Source organism: Cricetulus griseus, chromosome 6 (assembly GCF_003668045.3).
Source record: "Cricetulus griseus strain 17A/GY chromosome 6, alternate assembly CriGri-PICRH-1.0, whole genome shotgun sequence".
NCBI classification, from domain to species: Eukaryota; Metazoa; Chordata; class Mammalia; order Rodentia; family Cricetidae; genus Cricetulus; species Cricetulus griseus.
In genome coordinates this window covers 105,671,021-105,693,140 of record NC_048599.1, presented here as the reverse complement: position 1 = coordinate 105,693,140, position 22,120 = coordinate 105,671,021, and the positions used below count along the sequence as shown (strand labels likewise).

The 22,120-nt window shown below is 40.3% G+C and overlaps 1 protein-coding gene across 1 annotated transcript in view; it reads right to left on the bottom strand.

The window, feature by feature from the left end:
- Lrp2 (LDL receptor related protein 2) overlaps window positions 1-22,120 on the bottom strand; it is a 129,637-nt gene that overhangs the window by 78,774 nt on the left and 28,743 nt on the right. Inside the window, exons 9-22 of the mRNA XM_035447068.1 lie at window positions 21,765-21,914; window positions 20,496-20,615; window positions 16,020-16,148; window positions 14,177-14,346; window positions 12,730-12,953; window positions 11,922-12,128; window positions 10,853-11,055; window positions 10,055-10,195; window positions 8,003-8,206; window positions 6,485-6,677; window positions 4,810-4,935; window positions 4,083-4,213; window positions 1,881-2,018; window positions 1,239-1,520 (exon numbers count right to left, since the gene is read on the bottom strand). Of these exons, the coding sequence (XP_035302959.1) occupies window positions 1,239-1,520; window positions 1,881-2,018; window positions 4,083-4,213; window positions 4,810-4,935; window positions 6,485-6,677; window positions 8,003-8,206; window positions 10,055-10,195; window positions 10,853-11,055; window positions 11,922-12,128; window positions 12,730-12,953; window positions 14,177-14,346; window positions 16,020-16,148; window positions 20,496-20,615; window positions 21,765-21,914 (2,418 nt within the window). The remainder of the gene's footprint in view (window positions 1-1,238; window positions 1,521-1,880; window positions 2,019-4,082; window positions 4,214-4,809; window positions 4,936-6,484; window positions 6,678-8,002; window positions 8,207-10,054; window positions 10,196-10,852; window positions 11,056-11,921; window positions 12,129-12,729; window positions 12,954-14,176; window positions 14,347-16,019; window positions 16,149-20,495; window positions 20,616-21,764; window positions 21,915-22,120) is intronic.

Genomic DNA, 22,120 nt, shown 5'->3' with positions numbered 1-22,120 from the left:
ATAAATAAATAAAAGTAAAAAAACCACAAAGGGGTCATGACAATGTTTGCTTTTACAATTTTTTAAATTGTTCCTATAAAGACCAAGCTCTTTTCACCTTTCATCAATACCACTTTACACAAAGTAAAGAGAATGTGAGAGTGGTTATGTTTGCTGATTACCAAGCATAGTATATGCATCTATCATATATATACATACAAAATATCCTCTCTCAACCATCCAAAGAATATTATGATGTAGTTAAATTATCTTAAACTAGACTTTGAGAGATATGGGAAGACTCAAACTCTAGTTGGTATAATTCTAGTCTCATAGGTACCTTCCTCAAATGATAATCTCAGGAAAATGTACAACTTTTCAAAGAGCCTTTCTAAAACCTCCAGTTATTACTACTACTGGCCTCATTTTAATATATGTTTCTTAAGACCTCAATTGTCCGTTTTTTAATGGGACTCTTGGGTGGTGTGGAATAATCTTTTTGAACACTGAAAAAGTGTCACACAGATTACTTAAATAAAAAGCTGAATGGCCAATATCTAGGCAGGCTTCCAGGCACAGAGGATGCAGGGAAGAAGTGTGGACAGAAGTGGGAGGTAAATGAGCCTTGGGGCAACACATAGATTATTAGAAATGAGTTAATATAAATTATAAGTGCTACCTAAAAACAAGCCTAAACTTGTCGTGATTTGGGAGCTGGCTGGTGGGACACTTGAGTCTTCTACAGTGGTAATTAGGACTGAAACATCATGGATTAAAATGCAATCAAAAGTGTGTAGAGATGGAGACCCATTCTACTTCAACACATTTCACTCCAAAAAAGGGGGATAAAACACACATAGGACATGATGTTTTCTAAGGCTGCAGTTGCAAGTACCTATGATACTATTCTCTCCAGGGCCCTCTTCATGCCTAGAACAGACTGAGCCCTATCCTTAGCCCTAATTTGACTTTCTGAAGAACTTATCAAATGAACTAATATCAAAAGGAACTTATTGACCTGTAACATTACCTGTGAATCATGCACAGTGCTTAACTTCCTGTGAGTCTTTGAGGGGAATGTTATGAATCTTATATTTTTGGTTGTGAGTCTAGCTTTTACCAGCTGAGCCATCTCTCCAGCCCATGCTTGTTATGAATCTTATACTCTAAAAATACCTTAGTGATATTTTCCCATGCACACAGTCCATGCTTTTATATGACACCTCTGCTCTTTTCTCCTCCAGCACACAGATACTTACTAAACGCTCCACACTGATGTTCATCACTGTTATCATGACAGTCATCCATGCCATCACAGCGGAAGGAACTGGGCACACACTTGCCATTGTCGCAGGCAAAGGAGAAGGAGCCACACTGCTCTGTGGGTGGCTCACTGGCTGGATCTCCCTCGCATGTTCTTTGATCCCTCTGAAGCTTCATTCCATAAGGGCATCCACACACCCTCTGGAAGTTCGGTACTGGGTAGCAGAAGTGGCTGCAGTCTCCGTTGGGATGGGTGGGCTCCCTGCAGTAGTTAGACCCTGAAAATGCAAAATAGACTAGATCCAAACTATGATTTGTGCAGGGAAATCAGAAAGAGAGGGGGGGGAGGAAGGAAGGAGGGAAGGAAGGAAGGAAGGAAGGAAGGAAGGAAGGAAGGAAGGAAGGAAGAAAGAAAGGAAGGAAGGAAGGAACCATTCCAGACCCAACAGTTGGAAATCAGCGCACCAAAGACAGCATTCCATTTAAATATAGAAAAGTACTAAGATGTGTATTTCCAAGAAGCCAAACTCTTGCCATGTTAAACTATGTGGCTGATGGGAATATAGCACTATGTTGATGAAATAGTAGAAGAGAAAGGAGCCATCAAGTCAGATAAGTATGGAGAATACTGTCCTCACCAGTCTGGAGGTCAACGTCATATGCTTTCACGTGCATTATGCTTTCAATGCCACTTCGAATAACTGTCATGTCACCGCCATCCGATTTCCTGACCCGAATAAGAGCACCCAGTCTCCAGTCTGTTAAAAACAGATTATCTGAGGAGGAAAAAAAAGATTGGTATTTCAGTCACAGTTTGAGGAAATGCAATAGGCTTACATGAATGCAATGGTTCAAGAAACCATCTGTCATCTGTAACCATTTGGTCTGGAAGTCCATATTTTATTGATATGATAGCTCAGGTGAAGGCAGATGCGTAATGGCATTTCATAGTAATTGGGTTTAAATGTCTATAGATAAAAATGTCTATAGATAAAAAAAGAATCTTAAGGCTGAGTTCTTAGCCTGTGTTTGCATGAGAATAATTACTACTTGGTAGGGCCAATTTTAATAGGAAGTTTTTAAGGAAAAGTATAGATCTCATTCCCAAAAAAGGAAAAATATCAGGCTGGGCAGTGATGGTGGTACATGCCTTTGGTCCCAGCACTCAAGAGGCAGAGGAGGATCTCTGTGAGTTCGATGCGAGCCTGGTCTACAGAGTGAGTTCGAGAAAAACCAAGAAAATAAAATACCAACAATCCTAATAATTTACATTTCAGCAATGATTTCCATTGCAATGCAATTCCAATGCAAGACTGTAACATACAAATAACATACTTACAATGTCACCCCTGTTATAAAATCAAGTTTTCTCATCTGTGATCCACACTAGTGGGTTATTGAAACCACTAAATCTTATCTCCCTGTATTGCAAATTTCAGTTTCTATCTCATTGTATTGAAATAGCTAAGTCCTGTGCAGTATACACTCAAAAAAAAAAAAAAAAAAAAAAAGACTAGCTGGTCTTTCACTAAAAGATTAATGATTTGCATAGTGTTGTGAAATAAAAGAACATCCACACCAAATTTATAATGAGGCTAGGCAAGGTGACATTCATATATTTCTGAGACTGAGGTAGAAGCATTAAGGGTTTGATTGAGTGAGCCTAGGCTATTTAGGAAATTTAATTTTCAAAGAAAAAGAAAGAAAAAAGGAGAAGTTTACAGCACAAGTCAGAACTGATAGAAACCAATATTATTTGGGGAATATAGTATTATTCTCATGACTATGCACTCAATATTTTTCACAGTTAAACCAAAAGATGTCCAAACTTCCCAGCATATAACCAAAAGATTATCATTTTTAAATCTTCCTGTGTACTAATAACGTGTCTGATAATATTTGAAAGATGGAGTAAATACACAAAGGGGGACTATTTATAATTGACTCATCTCATCAAAAATATCAGAGCATTCTAAAAATACAACACACTCCATGGATAGACAGCAAGATGGAATATTCAGTATGACTAGCCACTCTAATTTGTCTAAGGCACTATGCTAAGTATTTGAGTAGGAGGTTTCTACAGGGACACAACTCGCTTAGTCACGGGGCTTTTGGTAGCTCAATACCTAAGGTAACAAATTACAGTTGATCACGTATAGCCAGGATAGATTTCAATCTCTTCTCTTTCTCTTGGCCTAGCACTTTGGGTAGACGTTGTTCATTTTTTTGGGGGCAAGGTCTCACTATTCAGTTGATGTTGATTTTGAACTTGCTCTGTAGCCCAAGTTGGCCTCATAATTCTCCTACTGCAGCACTCTGAACATGCGGATAACAGCACCATGAAATCAGGGTTAGCATTTGTGTGCCATGCACAAGCTACACAGAACCTCACTGCAGGAATAAACAAGCCACCTGTTTTATGTTGCATGGTCTTGCTCTGCAGGCTAGCAATGGCTTGAATATGTGGCCCAGGCCTCTTCTCCTGCTTCAGCCTTCAAAGCAAGTGTGTACCCCCAAGCCTGGCTCCCGAGATTACATTCTAATTCTCAGCAACTCAAGTCATAGATGTAAATCTCCACTGAAGAAGGTAGTTTGTCTACAATAATGGTGGCTATTGTTTCCCACAATTCCATGCCTCTCAGAAATCTTTACAGGCAATATATTGTATCGAAATATGAATGAAAAAACAATCATGTCTCTTATTCTTCATGAGTCATATTTTGGAGTGGTGATAGAGTTTTGCAGCAAAATATATTCCTGGAATGTGTAAGACTATTAGCCTAATTTTCAATTTCAAGTACAAAACATCACATGCCTTTTATTCCTCCAGAACATACCTTTAAAAATGGTGAGTCCAAATGGATGTGTCATCTGATCTATATGGCCCAGTCTTTTTCTATCTAAACCATCAAAGGTGCTGTGCTCAATTTTATCAAAAAAGGCATCTACCCAGTACAATCGTGAAGCACTAAAAGAAAAAAAAATGTTATCTAATACCAAGAAAGGAGCAGTGTCCTGAATACTGAGGATATTGGTAGTTGACTTTCCACTAAAACATTAGTTGTATGCTTCCACAAATACAGTAAACTTGGAACTTGAAATCTGCTTTCTTTCTAATAAACCAGAATATTGATGTTAACGTTTAAAAGACTGAATATACTTCTGCCCATAAACTACTTTAATAATATATATTCATAATCTCATCTGCCTTATTCCTAGATCTTGAGAACTCTTGAGAACCCCCCAAAGCATGTGTAAACAAATAGATACTAGTAGATTAATTCAGTATTCAAAATTCACTTACTAATTAATTATTATCCTTAAGCTGTCTAAGAAATTAAACACAATCTAGCTACGTTTCATCAGCTCCAGTAGCTGGAACTTCATCAATCTTGAACTGGCCAATTGTGTTTGGATTCAACATCCATCACCTATCACCTGTTAGTGACCAAAAAGTCTCAGAAAGCATTCAGTTCCCTTTTCCTTTTGTCTACAGTGTGTCCAGTATAATGGAACTGTTGTCCAGTATGCCCTTTCCTTGCTCTTCAGATGGCATCTACTTACCTCCAGTCAATGGCTAAGCCATTGGGCCACCCCAAACTACTGTTGACTATAGGCATTATGTGAGATCCATCACTCCATGCTCTCATAATTTTAGCTGGTCGTTGCCAGTCACTCCAGAATATAAACCTAGAAAGTGGGAACAAATCCAGGAACATTAGAACAAACTGATAACTTACAATTGATTTTACTCTCCACACATTCGGTCAGATTTGGCATATTTAAATCTAAATATGTAAATATGTAATCACAGTCACAATTATAAATGGCATTAGAATGGGCATCCAGAACAAAGAATAACTAGACTTTAGGCCCTAAAAATTTTGTCATCCAAATAATCTTAAAAAAAAGAGTTTGTGCCAGGCATTGTGACACATGCCTTTAATCCCAACACTTGGAAGGCATCCTGGTCTACTTAGTGAGTTCCTACATAGTGAGCTACATAGTGAGAACCTGTCTCAAAAGACAAAATAAACAGTATTTGATTTGTTGGGTTTTTTATCTTTAAACCACCTACATAACCTAGGTGAGATTAAACATCCAGAACCCAATTAATTCTCAGTTCATTCTATAAGTTTACAAAAAAAAAATTCAAGGTTAGAGAGATGATTTAGGGATTAAGAGCGCTGGCTCGTGAGATCTGGAGTTCAAATCCTCTTCTAGCCTCTAGACCATTCAGAGGCATTCTCACCTGCACACACACTTATACAGGCACATACAACATAAGCAAGCACAAGCATGCCCACACACATACATACACACACACACACACTGAAATTAATCTAACTGGAAACAACAGCTTTTTCTTTTACTTTTGTGTAGGCAAGTTTTCTCTGTGTAGCCCTGCTGTCCTGGCACTCACTCTGTAGACCTCTACTTCCCAAGCACTGGCATGTACCACTAACCCCAGCTTCTTTATCTCTTCATACAACCTCTAGGAATCAAAACCAACTCTTTCAAATGTAACTTCTAAAATGTGATGGCTTCATATCATTTTTTAAAAAAGGAAACAAGAGCTTTTAAGATTTAGGTTATATACATTAGAAGAAACTCAATGGTTAGGGTTTATAAAGACGAACCACAGACTTTGTTGGGTGTTGGGGGGGGGGCACGTCCAGCCTGGCCTAGAGTTTGACAACAGATTTGGCCCTTCATAGGCCATTATACTTCATTTATTCACACACACAGAGTTGATATCTGGTGTGTCCCCCTCCCCCCATGAGAGAACCTGGCTTTGATGATTCACAAGACATTCAAATGCAACTAAATATCAAAGGCTTGCTCTGCATGAGCTACTGGACATGCCCAAATAAGAAAAGAATGGAGAAAGAACACTGTAGACTGCTCTATTTCCTCCTGCCTGACCCAGCGCTAATGGTAACACAAAAAAACAGGGATTTGAAAGTTTCCCTCATCCCCACCCCCACCCCGGCAAAGCTTCATATTATTACATTAAAGCAGGACAAGAATTACATCATTTCTTGATAATCTTGCCACTTATTTTCCTTAAATCATACATCAGAGAAGGGTTTTGTTTTGTTTTGTTTACATTTTTGAAGGAGATAAGGTGACCAAAAAAGCTTATGCCAAAGGGATGAAATTGAAGGTGAAGTATGCAGTCTGCTCCACAGGGCATCACTCTGTGGAAGGCATACAGGAGTTCCAAGCTCTGACATACCCAGCAGTGGGATGCACCACAATGGACCTCGGGTTGTTTAAATTGCTGATTATCTGTCGTCGGGACTTATCAGCCAACTTCATGACACTGACACTCTTTAGGCCTCCATCTGTCCAGTAGAGATTTCTTGAAATCCAGTCAAAAGTTAAACTTTCGACATTTCCCAACCTGTTGGCTGCGAGAACTTCTTTTCCTAGAAGTAAAAATATAGTCATATTATTTAAGACAAACTTCCCAACTGCTACACATTTCAATGTTGGATGAAAGGGCATACGTATTTTAAAAACACGTGTGGAATTCTTTAAAGGGAAAAAAAAAATCTGCAAACTGCTGAGCAACAATGAGATAAACCTAGAATCTACCCCTTGCCCACAGTTTGGATCTCAAAGAAGAGATACGGTAGTGATAAACAGAACTGGGTCTGCATTTACTCCCTTGTTCAACCTTCCAGAACACATGAGAGAGAGATACCTGAACTCACCTATTACCACTCAGAGACGGCTCTGAGCTGACACTGCCAGGTACAGTCGGGGGTAGCCCACAGGCATTACCACCCAGTCCTCCTCTAGCAAGCTTGTACAGCCACGGGTAGCCAGGATTGCCAAGGAACCAGAAGAGCTAGTTACGTGAAAAAAAAAAGACCACTCTTTCTCTATTTCTTTCCCTGTGAAAACCTTGTGGCTCTCTTCTCTCCGACTCATAATAAAAAGAAAAAGGGCTCTGGTTCTTCTTCACTAATACATCAGACCACTAAACAGAGGGGTCTTCTGTTTTAATAAAAAGGTGTGTTGCTTGAGTACTCACCAGGTACTTCGCATTGATCCACTCATCCTCGTGGGTACTATATTGAGTGGTGATTACTACTGTGCCTGTTCTACAGAAGATGATACTGGGAGGTGAGAAATGAAGTGTTGGGTATTAGGAACACGGAGACAAAGGAGAAAAAATGGGAGTCTCCCATGCACATGGCTTGATGATGCATGGCAAGCTAGAGGTTCCCATGAAAGCGGAGAGAGGGAGAGAATTCTGCTTGCTCTTGCAGCTTAGCTAGGGGCTGGTGAGTTAGTGACAGAGACTGAAGGATGCAGAAGTCAGTGGACCAGCAGGATGGAGTGCCTAGGACTTTCAGTCTCAGTCTGGGAGGGGGGGAGGGGCTGTGTAGTATGAGCCCATAATCCCAGCACTTGTGAAACTGAGGCAGGAGGATGGCTATGAATTAGACAGCATGGATCAAGACCAGATGGGGCATAGTAAGAACATGTCTCCAATAAATTTACGGATAAATCTAATCTCATTTATAACTTTTGAAAATAGAGGAGAGATATCAGGGTAGTTTGTACCTATTAACCCAGAACTCAGAGAGCTGAAAGCAAGGTGACTCCAGCAAGTTCCAAACCACAGCAAAGAAGAGGAGTAGGTTAGGACAAACCCACTATGTTTTTTTAAAGCAAACAGAATGAGTAATTGCTAATATCAGGGGAAAATCAAATACATCAACATACATATACCCTCACTCACCTGTGCCATCAATTTTTTGTTTATATATGATATCTTTTGCTATGTCTGAGAAAAAGATGGTGCTGGACTGGGCATCAAAATCAATTCCAGAAAAGTAGGAAGGACTCCCAGTGATAGGAACCATGACATCTTCCTGGGTGGAGAGGGTAAACGGGATCCCTCGAACAGCTGTTTTTGATGAAAAGAGCAGGAAGTTCCGAACAGCTGTAGAAAGAGGAAAGAAACATGAAAGTTAGCAGCAATGCAGCCCGGCCCTGTTCCAGAGACGGTGTTTTTATGTTCATTATAAGATCTAACATATGGCCAGGCATTGGTGGCTCACACCTTTAATCCCAGTACTCGGGGGCAGACAGGCGGCTCTCTGTGAGTTTAAGGCCAAAACAATACAGAGAAACCCTCTTGAAAAAGAAAATCTAACATTTATTAACATATAATGGGAAACGATAGTCTCAAAGAAAGGGGATAAGTAAAATTAGTAGTCACACAAGTACTAGTCTTTGTTTTTCATTATTGCATTTTTATGCACAAATATCATTACGTTCTCATCCACTCCCCTTTTCTTGTGTTTGAGGTGGGGTGGATGCACTACCAAGAGATCAAAGGTGGGAGGAGGGTTGCTAACCCTTCCTATTCCCAGAGTCTGAATCTGGAACTCACCATGTTTAGGCAGGCTGGCAGCCAGCAAACCCTAAGGTTCCCTGACCCTCTCATACTCTTCCAGTACTGGGATTACAAGCACTCAAGGCAATATCCGGCTTTTTTACAAGGCTGCTGCAGACCCAAACTCAGATCTTTATCTCCCCAGCCCCTTCATCATAATCTTATTTCTTCCCAAGACATTTAAATTTATTCTTAGGGTCTATTCATATAAAGAACAGTGCCCAGGACTGAGCATATACACGGTCCAGTAATAGAAGTGTTACCTAATGTGTATAAACACTGAAAACCAGCAAGTGTCCATACAGTTTAAAATGTTTAAAAATGTAATTTACTGCCAGGTGGTGGTGGCTCATGTCTTTAATCCAAGCACTTGGGGGACAGAGGCAGGCAGATTTCCGTGGGTTTGAGGCCAGCCTGGTCTACAGAGAAACTTCCAGGACAGGCTCCAAAGCTACAGAGAGAAACCCTATCTGGGGAGGGGGGAGGGGAATTTACTATGTTCTAATATAAAAATGCCAAGTGGGAACTTTTTAAACAGAATTCTACCATCAAGAACCTTACTACACTAAGGGAGGGAACAGCATGGTCTTCTATATATCAAGGGAATCCAGGGCTACATAGAAAGACTCTGTGTTGAAAATCCAAAAAAGAAAGTTCAAAGATAATGGAAGTACAGCCAAATTAAAGAGAAAAATTATATGAAGTTGATCACAGCAGAGGCAAGAATATCCAGAGAACAAGAATATGTCAACAGGATGAGGAGAGTCACGAAAGGGAAATGAGCAACAGGGTTAGTGGCATGCATGGTCGTCATGATTGAACAGATGTGCAGACAACCCCAGAAAAGCAGCAGTCTCAAGGAGAACCAGGAGGAAGAGCGCAATGAAAGAGACAAGAACTATTGTAGAACAAAGCAACAAGGCCAGGTGATCAAGAAGTCATTCACAGGAGTTGGCTACTTCCCACCCCATCAAAATTAAGGCTAAGTGGAAATGACAAGATGACAGGCACAGCACAAGACCCAGCACTAGGGGGGGCAGGGAGTCGGGGGATCTGAAGAACCCAAAATAAGTTCCAGGCCAGCCTGAACTACACTGGTACACATCGGTGATCTTAGCACTCAGGACTGAAACAAGACCATGAGTTATATAGAATCGAAAGGCCATAGCTAATGAATGATTCATGGTAATTAAGTGAGGCACCAATTTCAGGGGAAAAGATCAAAAAAGCCCTGAACAAAGAACCAAAGGGAAATCTCAATCTTCAGTTTGAATGTTTCTATACCCAGAGAACACTGTACCCTTCTTAGAAAGGAGAGACTATCTGGGCCAAAGTATGCACACACAAACCATGTGATGTCTACTGGAAAGACAGGTAAGGCAAATTTCTTACCAACACAGTGACGCTCATCAGTGTCCAGTTCAAAGCCAAATTCACACTTGCAGCGGTAGCCCAGGCCACCATTATCTGTCCTGTGACTGAGGACACAGACCTGCTCACATCCCCCATTGTTACTTGCACATGGATTGCTGGCTGGGAGAAGCACACAAATTAAGACACACTGAGAAAACAAAAGTGATACAAGACATACACAACCATTTGGGTACTCTCCAGCAGCTACAACTTCAGAGTCGTCACTCCTACTTACCACTGTGCCTCCACTCTTATATAGTAACGGCAAAACCAGGGCTCCTGCAGTGAGATTCTTTTTCTGAGATAATTATTAGTATGCTAGCCTCCAGTATGTATATAAAGCTTCTATGGCTCCAATTCAGATGATATCCAAATAATTTATTCTTAGTATATAATTTTTTTCTATTACATAGTGCATATTTTGCAAGTAAGTGTACCACCAGTAACTTTGAAAGAGAAATATTATTATCCTTGCTGGTTCTGAAAAGTTAAGTTGCCCAAGATTGAGTACTTGGCTAAAACAGATCTGATTCCAAATCCTATGTGTCTGTCACACAAACTAGTGTATGCCTTTGATAGCTCACAGTAGCCTGTGCAAGGATGCCACACCAAGCTACTTTGTCTGCTTTATAAATTTTATTTTTTGTTTATTTTTATGTATGTGAGTGCTTGCCTGCATTTATGCACCATGTGCATGCAGTGCCCACGGATGCCAGAAGAAGGCATCAGATCCCCTAGAACTGGACCAAGAAAGGGGATCATGGTCCAGAGACTTACCATTGGGCTGCCTGAGGGCATGGTAAACTGTCACTCCATAAGGCCTCAGAGAAGACTGGTAGTACACTTGAGGGTTGGTCTCCGTGAACTTGTTTGCTTTCATCACAGCCAGCTTTGTCCAATCAGTAAAGAACACATGTTCTTCAAACAAGCTTATTCCAAAGGGATGGGGGACAAGGGAGCCTCCTCGAGCTACCGTCATCCTGTTACAAAGGATGCATGCAAGCGTCAGACCATTGTTGCCTGTTTTTATTTTAGTGAAGGGGTAATTTCTTCAGCTAAATGTCTAAAATCCTAAATTGTTTCTTGTTATAATAGAGAACATGTTGGAAAAGGCATATTTTAGGATGCTTTTGAAATCCTTTCTCATTACGTAAAATTTTGTTTCTTGGGGGGGAAAAAAGTGAGAGTTGTAGCTCACAGGTAGAGAGTGCTTTCCACCATGTTAAGTTCCCAATAACCACCAACACAAAGGAAAGGAAGACTGGGAAGAGATAGAAATTAATCCTCCAGTTTGCTTTTACATTTGAGGGAGAAATGACTGCTTTCTCGCTTGCCCTTCACACTTGCCTCACATATAAAAGCTAAGGTGTGAGACTGTATTTTAAACTCCGTACATAGATGGATGCAGTGGGGATCAGAAATCTGGATGACGTTTCCCCAACAATAATTCCACACTGCACCATGGACCATTCCTCAGCAACTAGGCGACAAGACAATGGAATGCAGAAGTGAATGCCTGGCAAAAACCCGGGGCTACCACTCTTAGCTGTGTGAAACTGTCCACAGATCATAATTGCAGCAAGAACCCAATCTGATTAAACACAGGAAAGAAGTGAGGTAGACAGGGGTTCTGAAGGAAAGGCTATTATCTGAAGGAAACATGTTACCAGGGCCCAGAAAACAGTACAATGGGGCTCTTGAAAATAAAAATGCACCATACAAATAATAATGACAATACATTTTTTTTAAAGTACAGGTCACTGATCAAGCTGTCATTTCACAAAGTAGTATTTTAATTCTACTCCTTCAGATTTACACAACCATTTAAAAAACAAAAATGGCTCACCTTTGAACTCCATCGTAGGTTACAGTTTCAATGTAGTCATACCGAGAGTCTACCCAGTAAACTCGCTTGGACACCAGATCCAGAGTTATCCCAGCAGGCCACCCCACTTTTGTTTTTACCAGATCCTTCCGGTTGCTGCCATCCATGAAGGCTCTTTCCACCTTGGGTTGCCCAGAAAGGCTTGCCCAATCTGAGAAAAATAAATAGCTACAAAAGAAGAGTAGGAGATGAAAGACTCTGTTTAAGAGTTTACCTTAGCCTCCCTCCTAAAACTCTCCTGTGGAGATCTAGAACATTTGCTTTTAAACCTGAAAGAAAGTAGGCCAGGTTGATGTGCTGTGCTGGTTCACACTGTTGTTCAAGCCAGGGGTGTAGATCAAGGGCAAACCAGAATACTCACACCGACAGTCTTCCCCCTTTAAAAACCATGTCAGCTGGTTCACATCCGAGGCAGCCCCTTAATAGGGGTGCAGCATACTAATGTTCTATTGTATTGTAATAATTAATTAAACTGAACCAGAGCCCAAAGACAGTTCACACCACAGGTATCTTCAGGACACCACAAGGTGTGCTTGGATTACATATCCTCATATGAACTTATTACATATTACATAGCCTTCTGTGGACTTCTCTTTATATTATATATCCTCATATATGGATGTATAACTCTGCCAAAGCCTCAATACCTAGGAACCTAGTAAACATGGGTTCTAGTGTATAGAACCAAAAGAATTCATAATTAACCTCCAATGAACGCAGTGGGGGGTCAGATGTTTAGGAGGAATAGGTATACCCTGACATCACTTACCCTACAGTTGGGTCTACGGCAATTCCTCTAGGACGCCCCAAGTTTTCAGTTATAAGAGTAATACGTTGACTTCCATCCAAGTTGACCATGTCAATGCGGTTGACTTTTGTCTCTACCAGATAAAGTTTATTATTAATCCAGTCCACAGCCAGATTCTCTGGAGCTTCAACAGAAACATTAAGGATTTCTTGGGTATTTAAGCCATTAATGTCTGTGGAAAAAACCTGGAAAAAAAGGCCACAATCAATAAATATGCTTCCTAGCCTGAGCACGAACCCTGTTTTCATATATTTCATTTAGTGCATATATTTTGTATGAATAAGCTACCTCAACCTTACAAACAGCTGGCTATTATATTTTACATTGTGGGTTACCAGGAGAAAAATGGATTTTTGTTAAGAGTACATATACGGTACATTCATAGTTGGATTCTGTAGGGGTTTTTCTATTTTTTGTAGAGGTTTTTATTTTTTGTTTTAAGCCTGCATCTTTTTTATCTTTGGTGTAGATTTTCCATGAAGATGATGGTGGTCTGTTTTATTTTAGTTTTGTTCAAATCAGAATTGCTAATGATCAAAACTCTCAATATTGTGCATTCTCCCTTAATTTGAGCCCTATAAAAATAATTGGTTTCCTATTAAAAGAAATGGAACAAGAATAAGGGAATAAAATTCCATGCTCTTCAGGAGTTTCTAAAATATGTTTAGGAATCTGAATCTGGCTGGGTGGTGGTGGTGCATGCCTTTAACCCCAGTGCTCGGGAGACAGAGACAGGTGAATCTCTGTAAGTTCAAGGACAGCATAGTCTGAGATCCAGGGCAGGCTCCTAAACCTACAAAGAAACCCTGTCTTGAAAAAAAAAAAAAATAATAATAATAATAATAATAATAATAATAATAATAATAAATGAAGAGTAGTGGTTTAGTGCAGAGTGGATCTGTATTGTATTCAACATTCTAACAAAATCAATCATACTTTCTAAGTAGAACATTGTAATGAAATCTTGGCCATCACATCAAAAGCTTCCAACCCTCAATTGTACAGTTCCATGTACAAACTGAAGGTTAAAAAAAAAATTTTGCTTTTTATTATGCAAGTAAGAGTGCTTTTTATATTTTAATGATCAAGTTTCAAAAATGACTAGTAAATATCTATCTAGTATTGGAAAGTCTATGATTTCTTTTAATTATCCTTTTGGACTCCTTTACGAATAAAATTAAAAGTTGCTCAAGTCTAATCCAAATAATGGCTGTCTTTGTCTCCCAGGTCACATGTAATAGTATAGCATGCAAAAGGTGCTGATTAACATAAAATATCTCAAGGGCCTTTTTTGTCAGAAAACAAAGGAACTTTCCCCTATACTCCCCCCAAAATGAAAAGCTATCAACACTTTGTGCTTTAGGTTCCCTTTGGCTCACAAGCTACACCCTTGATATTTTCTACCTACCTTATCCTGCACGGGGTCTGTCCAAAAGACTCTTCGCTTCTGATAGTGAAAATCCACACCCATAGCCTGTCCACGGTTTTTAGACTCTACTAGAATCTGGAAGTTTCTTCCATGAAGATCTCCAATTAGTAAATCCCGACCATTGGAGAAGATAATGGAGGCCACACTGACTACAAGGAAAAAAGAAGAGAGCAAGTGAAGGGAACTGATGTCAGCTTCTGTTTCCCATGAGATAGCAGACTGCAATCACCCTCACTGCTGGTCCAGCACAGTTAAGAATACAGTAAGTCCCCTAAAGATTTGGACACCCTAAAATCACATGTTCCTTCATGTTCTGTTAAATACAGAATACATTTTAAAGACTCTGGGGATGTATGTCTCTGGTAGATGCAAATCTATACTACATACTCCCAAATAAGCAAAATAACAGGAAGAAATCACTGAGTCTTAATTTGTACTAGCTTAAAATATGTTTGGCTGGTTTAGAGAGTTATGTGCCAGGCTGGAGGGATGGCTCAGTGGTTAAAAGCACAGACTGCTCTTCCAGAGGACCTGGGTTTGATTCCAGCACCTGTGTGGCACCTCAGAACCTTCTGTATCTCCGGTTCTTGGTTTTCTGATTCCCTCTTCTAGATTCCCGGGGTACCAGAGGTGCATTTGTTGCACAGACACACATAGGCAAAATACCCATATGCATAAAAAATACATAATTCATAATAAAAAGAAACTGACGCAGGGAGTGGGGGTTCATTCCTGTCATTGCACTCAAGAGGCCGCTGAGGCAGGAGAACTCTCCAGAGTTAGACGCCAGAATGTACTACCCAGTGAGTCCTAGGCCAGCATGAGCTACACTGTGAGACACTGGCTCATAAATTTCAACCAAAAATAATAATAATCAAGAAAGAGTTAATACAGAACATGTGACATTATCAAAATGCAGAACTGCATGCATAGTTTACTTGTACATGTTAAAACAGGATTCAATATCTATCATTGTACTTTTGCTTTTGCATTTTTTAGTTTTCTAATGAAGCAAAGGAATTATTTGTGGGAAAGGAAATACACTTGTAAGAAAGAATCAAGGATGGAAGGATATGTTTATATTAAATATGAATATTCTTAACTTTAACATGAACATATTTTTATTTTTGCTATCTGGATCCCAGTTAGTCCAGGTTAGTGCAGACTCACTAAGGAGCTGAGAATGACCTTGAACTAGCGTATCCCAACAGACAAAAATAGCTAAAATTCAACATTTACAGAAACTATAAACCAAATTTAGTATGTTCGTTTTGAAAATTTCTAAGTTATTTCTACACATAACTCTTATTCTACAGTAAAATTAATTGGGCAGTACAATGGCCTGGGCCAATAAAGAAGATGTTAAAATGTCTGGAACTCCCAACACTTGGGGGCAGAGGCAGGCGGAACTCTGAGTTCAAGTCCATCTTGTTCTGTAGAGTGAGTTCCAGGACAGCCAGGGCTACACAGAGAGACCTTGTCCCAAAACAAAACAAACAAAAAAGGAAAACCAAACCAAAAAAAAAAAAATGCTGAAACTATCTTTGAGTGCATGCTTGAGTCTTAGATTCAATACTTAGTACTGAGAAAGTGTAGGGGAAGAAAAAAGAAAAATATTAGAAATGTTCAGCATTAATATAAAAATTGGACCTTAATAACATACAATTAAGGCTCATCTTTTCTTCCAGGCCACAAGGCCACCTCCACTCTCTGACAACAAATCCTTGCTGTGGTCAGAAATGCTGTTATTTCGTCTGTCACCAGCTAAGGAAGGGAAGTAGCAGAAGACAACTGGTCAGAGATGTAGGAGTCAAATACTCACAGGAACTATTGGCTTTGCAGTGCTGCCCACGCTCCAAGATGTACCCTTCCTCACAGAGACACTGGTGACGGCCTTGTCGGTTTTCACACTTCTGGTCACAAGTTCCCCATATCTGGCAGTCATCAAAATCTGCCACATGAGAAAAAAAAAGTTCATAATCACGTTCATCAGCATTTCTTGGGGATTCTCAGAAAAAAATATTGAATTCTATCTCTAAGAAGTACACATAAGCCGGACATTGGTGGCGAATGCCTTTAATCCCAGCACTTGGGAGGCAGAAGCAGGCAGATCTCAAGGCCAGCCTGGTCTCCAGAGCAAGTGCCAGGATAGGCTCCAAAGCTACACAGAGAAACCCTGTCTCGAAAAAACAAAAAAAGAAAAAAGAAAAAAGTACACACAGGAACACAGACATTTTCATAAGGAGAAAATCCATAAACATTTTTACAAGAACACTCACTTTTACAGATGGTGAATGGCACTGTACTCACACGCTCTCATTACTATATCTCATTACTAATATTAATTAATATTGGCTAAGAGGATTCATTCATTTGGGTAAAAATGCTTCCCTTAAAAACCTTTGCTTTTCCAATAGCAACCATTTGTCCCCTAGTTTCCTAGTCTTGTCTGCCTAGTCAAGTCCTCAAGAGCTACATAATTACCAATTACAAAAGTGAAGATATAGCCGGGCACTGGTGGCGCATGCCTTTAATCCCAGCACTCGGGAGGCAGAGGCAGGTGGATCTCTGAGTTCGAGGCCAGACTGGTCTCCAGCAAGTACCAGGATAGGCTCCGAAGCTACACAGAGAAACCCTGTCTCGAAAAACCAAAAGAGTGAAGATACAGAAATATTTGCATTTGCCAGAAAGTCCTATTGGCAACACTATTTTTGTATGTGTGAGACAAACCCTCATGAAAATGGTCTGTGACTACAAATGAAGTATTTAGGAATTTCTTTTTCTCCATATAGAGATATGTTTTGACATCAAAGTAATAAGCAACACTAAATTTATCTTCTAAAATATTTGTTGATTGTCCCTGATATAAAAGGTATGCAAAGTCACAAAGCAATGTCAGTTCCATTGACAAAAAATTTTAATGTAAAAGACACATAACAACATTGTAAGTTTTGAGGGATGCACTAATTGTCCTGCCCTTGGTAGGCTGGTATATTTAAATACCCTTCCTAACCATGACTCCTCCCTATCTAACAGTAAAAGCATAAATGATCATAATGTCTTGTTTGCTTATTTATTTAACTTGGTTTTGTTTTGTTGAAACAAAGTCTCTATGTATCTGTGGCTATCCTGGGCTGGCATTAAAGGGTATCACTATACCCAGCTACCACCTATTTTTTAAATTACTGTGTGGTGTGTGTGTGTGTGTGTGTGTGTGTGTGTGTGTGTGTGTGTGTGTGTACATGTGCATTCCATTGTATGTGTGTGAAAGTCAGAGGACGTTGGAATTAAATTCAGGTCATCAGTCTTGGAGGCAATCACCTTTACCCACTGAGCCATCTCACAGGCCCACCATCTAATTTTGATTGCAAAACTAAGGGTCTGAGTCAGATAGCAGCAGGAGTATGGATGCCAATCAGAAGGAAACTAGAACAGGACATCCGAGGTACAAATGCCCTTCCTATCACCTTGCTCTGAATATGTTCCACATGTGGATATTTCCAATAACTGGATATTATATTCTTTGCCACTCACCAGTGCCAGTCAAGACAGGACTACATACATGGTAAGAAACCACCACAACAAAAAAGATTGTACTATTTAGATCCCTCCTGTGGAAAATGAAGGCTAATTAAACATCTATCATCAATTGAATACGATAAGAAAATGAAAGTAGCCTGAGGGACTGTCATGAAACTAGGAATGAAGTGGACCTGAAATACAGCCCATGCCCAAATACCTTCACCTTAATCTCTTTCTCTTCTTTTCTTATTCTTTGCCCCCCACTCCTACCAACAAACACTGCTTTGACAAAATTCAAAAACCTTTTTGGCTTAGAATGCCTAAGATAACTCTGTCTGGCTGTGTGAAACCCTGCATGCTGAATGACCTCTGTGCCCTGACCCTGCAGCACAATGTCATTCTGTCAACAAACAGCATGTCCTGTCAATCAGAAACAATGAGCCCAGTAAACTGTTTCTGGATGCCACAGAAACTCCACAGCCAGGTCAAGACTACCAGAGGCCAATGAATAGTGGAAAGACACCAGATTCCGTGTCAAGATTACTCCATTTTATTCTTGATTAGTACCAAGGCATTCAATGGAGAGACAGGTCGAAGAAGGCAACCAACACCTGAAGTCTCAGTAATGAGTCAGCCATGCAAAAACCATGCAGAGGATTTATTGAGTTCAAATGCTTGAGAGAACAAACTAAAACAATTCTCCTGAAACCTCAACTCAGCTTAAACAAGTGTATATCTGATTTCATAATGTCCTGTATTTAAACTGGAGCTCACAAAGAGAAAAACAGTCATCTTTGAAACGAATATGGAAGGGTTTATTTAGCCGGCCTCAGAACTCAGGGTTAAATCATGCATTCATGAATCCTGGACAGGGAAGGTCACAGAAAAGGCCCCTGCAGGTGGCAGGGGGCCTTCCAGTCACAAAGGCCCTCAAATGTAGACTTTTAAGCTTATCTCTAAATGAGGTTGTCTGTAAGAATGTCCCAAAAAGAGACTGGTGGGGGGACTGAAGGATGTCCCCTGGAATTTAAAACGGGTCCCTCACTGTTCAAACAGGCTGTTTCTATTGTGCTTCAGGCTGAATGTGTTTGATAAACCCTAAAACCTGCCAGCACCATGAGGAAGTGTTTCTGCATGGCAACATTCGCAGGCTATGTGTAAAGTTTTATGACTCAAAAACTTTTGCGATGTCAGCTTTTCACTTCTCACACAATGAAAATGGAAGAGACCTGAGCCTCTGACATTTAAGAAGCTCTAGTAGACACAAGCCTCAGTTCAGAGTTACATATAGGAAACGTGCTACATGGGTGAGGAGAAAAAAAAAAAAAAAAAAAAACAAGAACAGGTTGTGGGCGGCACCAGACAGGGCACACTGTAAAAGCAAGTCACTCAAGTTTCCACAGCAAGACAGCTGACACCCAACCCCCATCACAATCCGATTCCCAACCCGCTTCCCACCCCTTACTCCCCCCATCCCCCACCTCAGCCACTTGCTTTGGGGATTGTGAAAGGAAAAAAGGAACGCTGATGTAATACTGAGAATGTGGTTTCTGGTATTTCTCTTGGAATTCCTTTTCTACTGAGAGAAAAAGGAAATAAATGCCTAGAGAAGGAAAAGCCTGGAAATGGGATTGGCAGCATGCTGGCAGCCAAGGGAGCAGAGGTGCCTGACACTTGCCAAAGTAAAGGGGCAGTCTCACCCCACAAATGAGCACTGCCCCAGGAAACAGAATGCCTCTCGGAGGAATGCAATGAAGAAGTCTACCTGCCAGATGAAGATGGGCCTGTGTGCACAGTTTAACCCTTGAGCAGATCCCAATGCAATGAGAATAAGCATAAGAAAACATCTCAGTTTCAGAGTATATTTTATCTGCAAAAATGTCTTGAAAGTACTAGAAACCTGAATGGAGGTTTAGAATAATTTAGACTTCTCAGTCCCCTTGTGAAGGAATGAACCAGAGGGTCTCATGTAGTCCAAGCTGGCCTCAAAATCACTCGACCAAAGTCAAGGATGACATTTAACCCCTGATCTTCCTGCCTCAATTTACCAAGTGTTTATCTAAATTCAACGTTTTTTTTTTTTTAAAATAAACTGGAATAAAAATTTTAGAATTTTTTTCAGAAGAAATACTTTCCTAAAGCAGAGTTTATTTATTATTTATTTCTTTATGTGTATCCGTGCCACAATGAGTGTATGGAGGTCACAGGAAAACCTGCAAGTGTTGAGTCGCTCCTTCCACCATGTGGTCTGGGAACTGAACTGAACTCAGCAGCAAGCATCCCCACCCAATGAACCATGGCTTCTTTAAAAGGTTTTCTTGTGCTTATTTTCAGTGTTTAAAAACCAGCATGGCTCTACGCCCTGGTTTATGTTTATATGTATAAGAATGGGTTTGAAAGGCTGTGAAAAAGAGACCATGAGTGGGGGAAAGAGGCATTGTGGAAGGCTAGGCATAAAGCAGGTTAAGAGAGTGCAGACGTGTACACTAAGTGTTCAGGGAGATGGATGGAAAGAGAGTGGAAGGAGAATCTACAAGAACAAATTTTTGTCTGAAAACGCCAACCCCATAGTGTTCATGCTAACTTTAAAAAGAAAACCAGCACGCCACAGCCTCTAAATATTTCAGGTGGTGAACAGGTACATGTCACTAGTCAACTCCACTCTCCAGCTTGTCATTTCACAAAAGCCTCAGGGCAGAAGCTGCCCAGGTTTCAGAGTTTGCAGGCCATCTGGGACACTCTGATGATACCCATGGAGCTCCTAGCTGCCACTTACCAATGCAGGTGCGGCTGTCATTGACGTTGATGATATGACTTGGGGGACAAAAACATTCTCCTCCATATGGTGTCTGGTGGCATTGGTACTCGCAGTTTAAGACCGAGCAGATACCCGTACCTAAACAGAGAAGGAGAGAAACTGCTAAGTGGATAGACTATGGACAAGTTTGATGGACAAGACTAAGTTTGCCTAATAACTTTCATACAGTAGAGCAAGAAAACCAGCATTACTAAGAAAACACTGCATTACTATGTAGCAAATGCTTCATTTGTATTCCTTAAACCTTTTGTTTTAATGTTATTTATTAACTGCTGCTATGTGTGGGGCATAAGTGGCTACCAGTGACTACTATCGCCATTCATGAAAAATGGGGTCATAGGGTTGGTACTGCTAACTTGGCTGGCTTCAAATAGTATGGTTTCAGAAGATTAGTTTGTTTCTTTCTGTTATTTTCTAAATTATTACATGTCATTTGTTTATTATTAAGTAAATCTGACAAGTGTTGTCGGTGGGGTGGGGGTGGGGAGGAAGATCCTTGGAATTAGAATTACATGTGCTCATCTGTGAAATCACCAATTGAGTTAGTGTCCAAAATTGTGGGATGTTCTCAGAACAGATGGGCTAGGTGGAGTAAGGAGATAGAAAGGACACGAATGTGCCCTGAATAGCTAGATCAGTTTTACCGTTGGAAAATAGTTCGCAGTACCTATCCTAAGAACCAAGGAAGACAACTGAACACACGCACACACCCTAGAAACCAGAAGTTTCTTTTCTTCTAGTATATCCTAATAGACCATAAAAAGCAAATATCAAATGTATGAAACAGGATAGAGGACAGAGTTCAGTGGGTAGGACATTTGCATAATAACACTATTGAGTCCTAAGTCCTAGAATCATACAAAATAAAAATCTCCCACATTAGAGTCATCGTGATCGTTATTGAAACGATTTTCCCTGGCGGCATGCACTTTCATTCCATTCTGGCCTCAGCCATATGACATGCAATGGTCAATAAATTAGCAAACATTATACATGCAAAGACTTAAAAATGGTCAAATGCAAGGGCTTACTCTTTCCATCACTGTCAAACCAAGTGTGGATTAGTACAGACAAGAATCACCACAGAAATAATAAATGTTAGACCCTGAAGCAACTAAATGGAGGTATTTTATTGTGCAAATGCCAACTGATACTGCATGCATTTGAGAATCTGCTCTAGAAACATTGGGAAACAGGGAGCAACCCTTATACAGTTGCCACACTCACCACATTGTCTTCCAGTAGTGGTGTTGGTTTCATCTTCTCCGCCTGGGCAGTCTGGAACTCCATCACAAACTTTGTCAATTGGGATGCACCGTCCAGACCCTGGGCAATGCCATTCTCTTGGGTAACATGTATGATAACGTTGATTACTTTCTGAAAGTGAAGAAGAGAGCGTTCTAGACCACCCTTAATGACCCATGGTTAAAAGAAAATATGGGTCAGGTGAGAACCTGACTGTTGCAGTAGAGTCTACCACCAGCCATTTACTGAGATCCTATGTGATCAAATGGAATTATTTAAGTTCCACGTAACTTTTCCTGAATGAGGCAGCCAACAAACATTGATCATCCAAGAAAAAT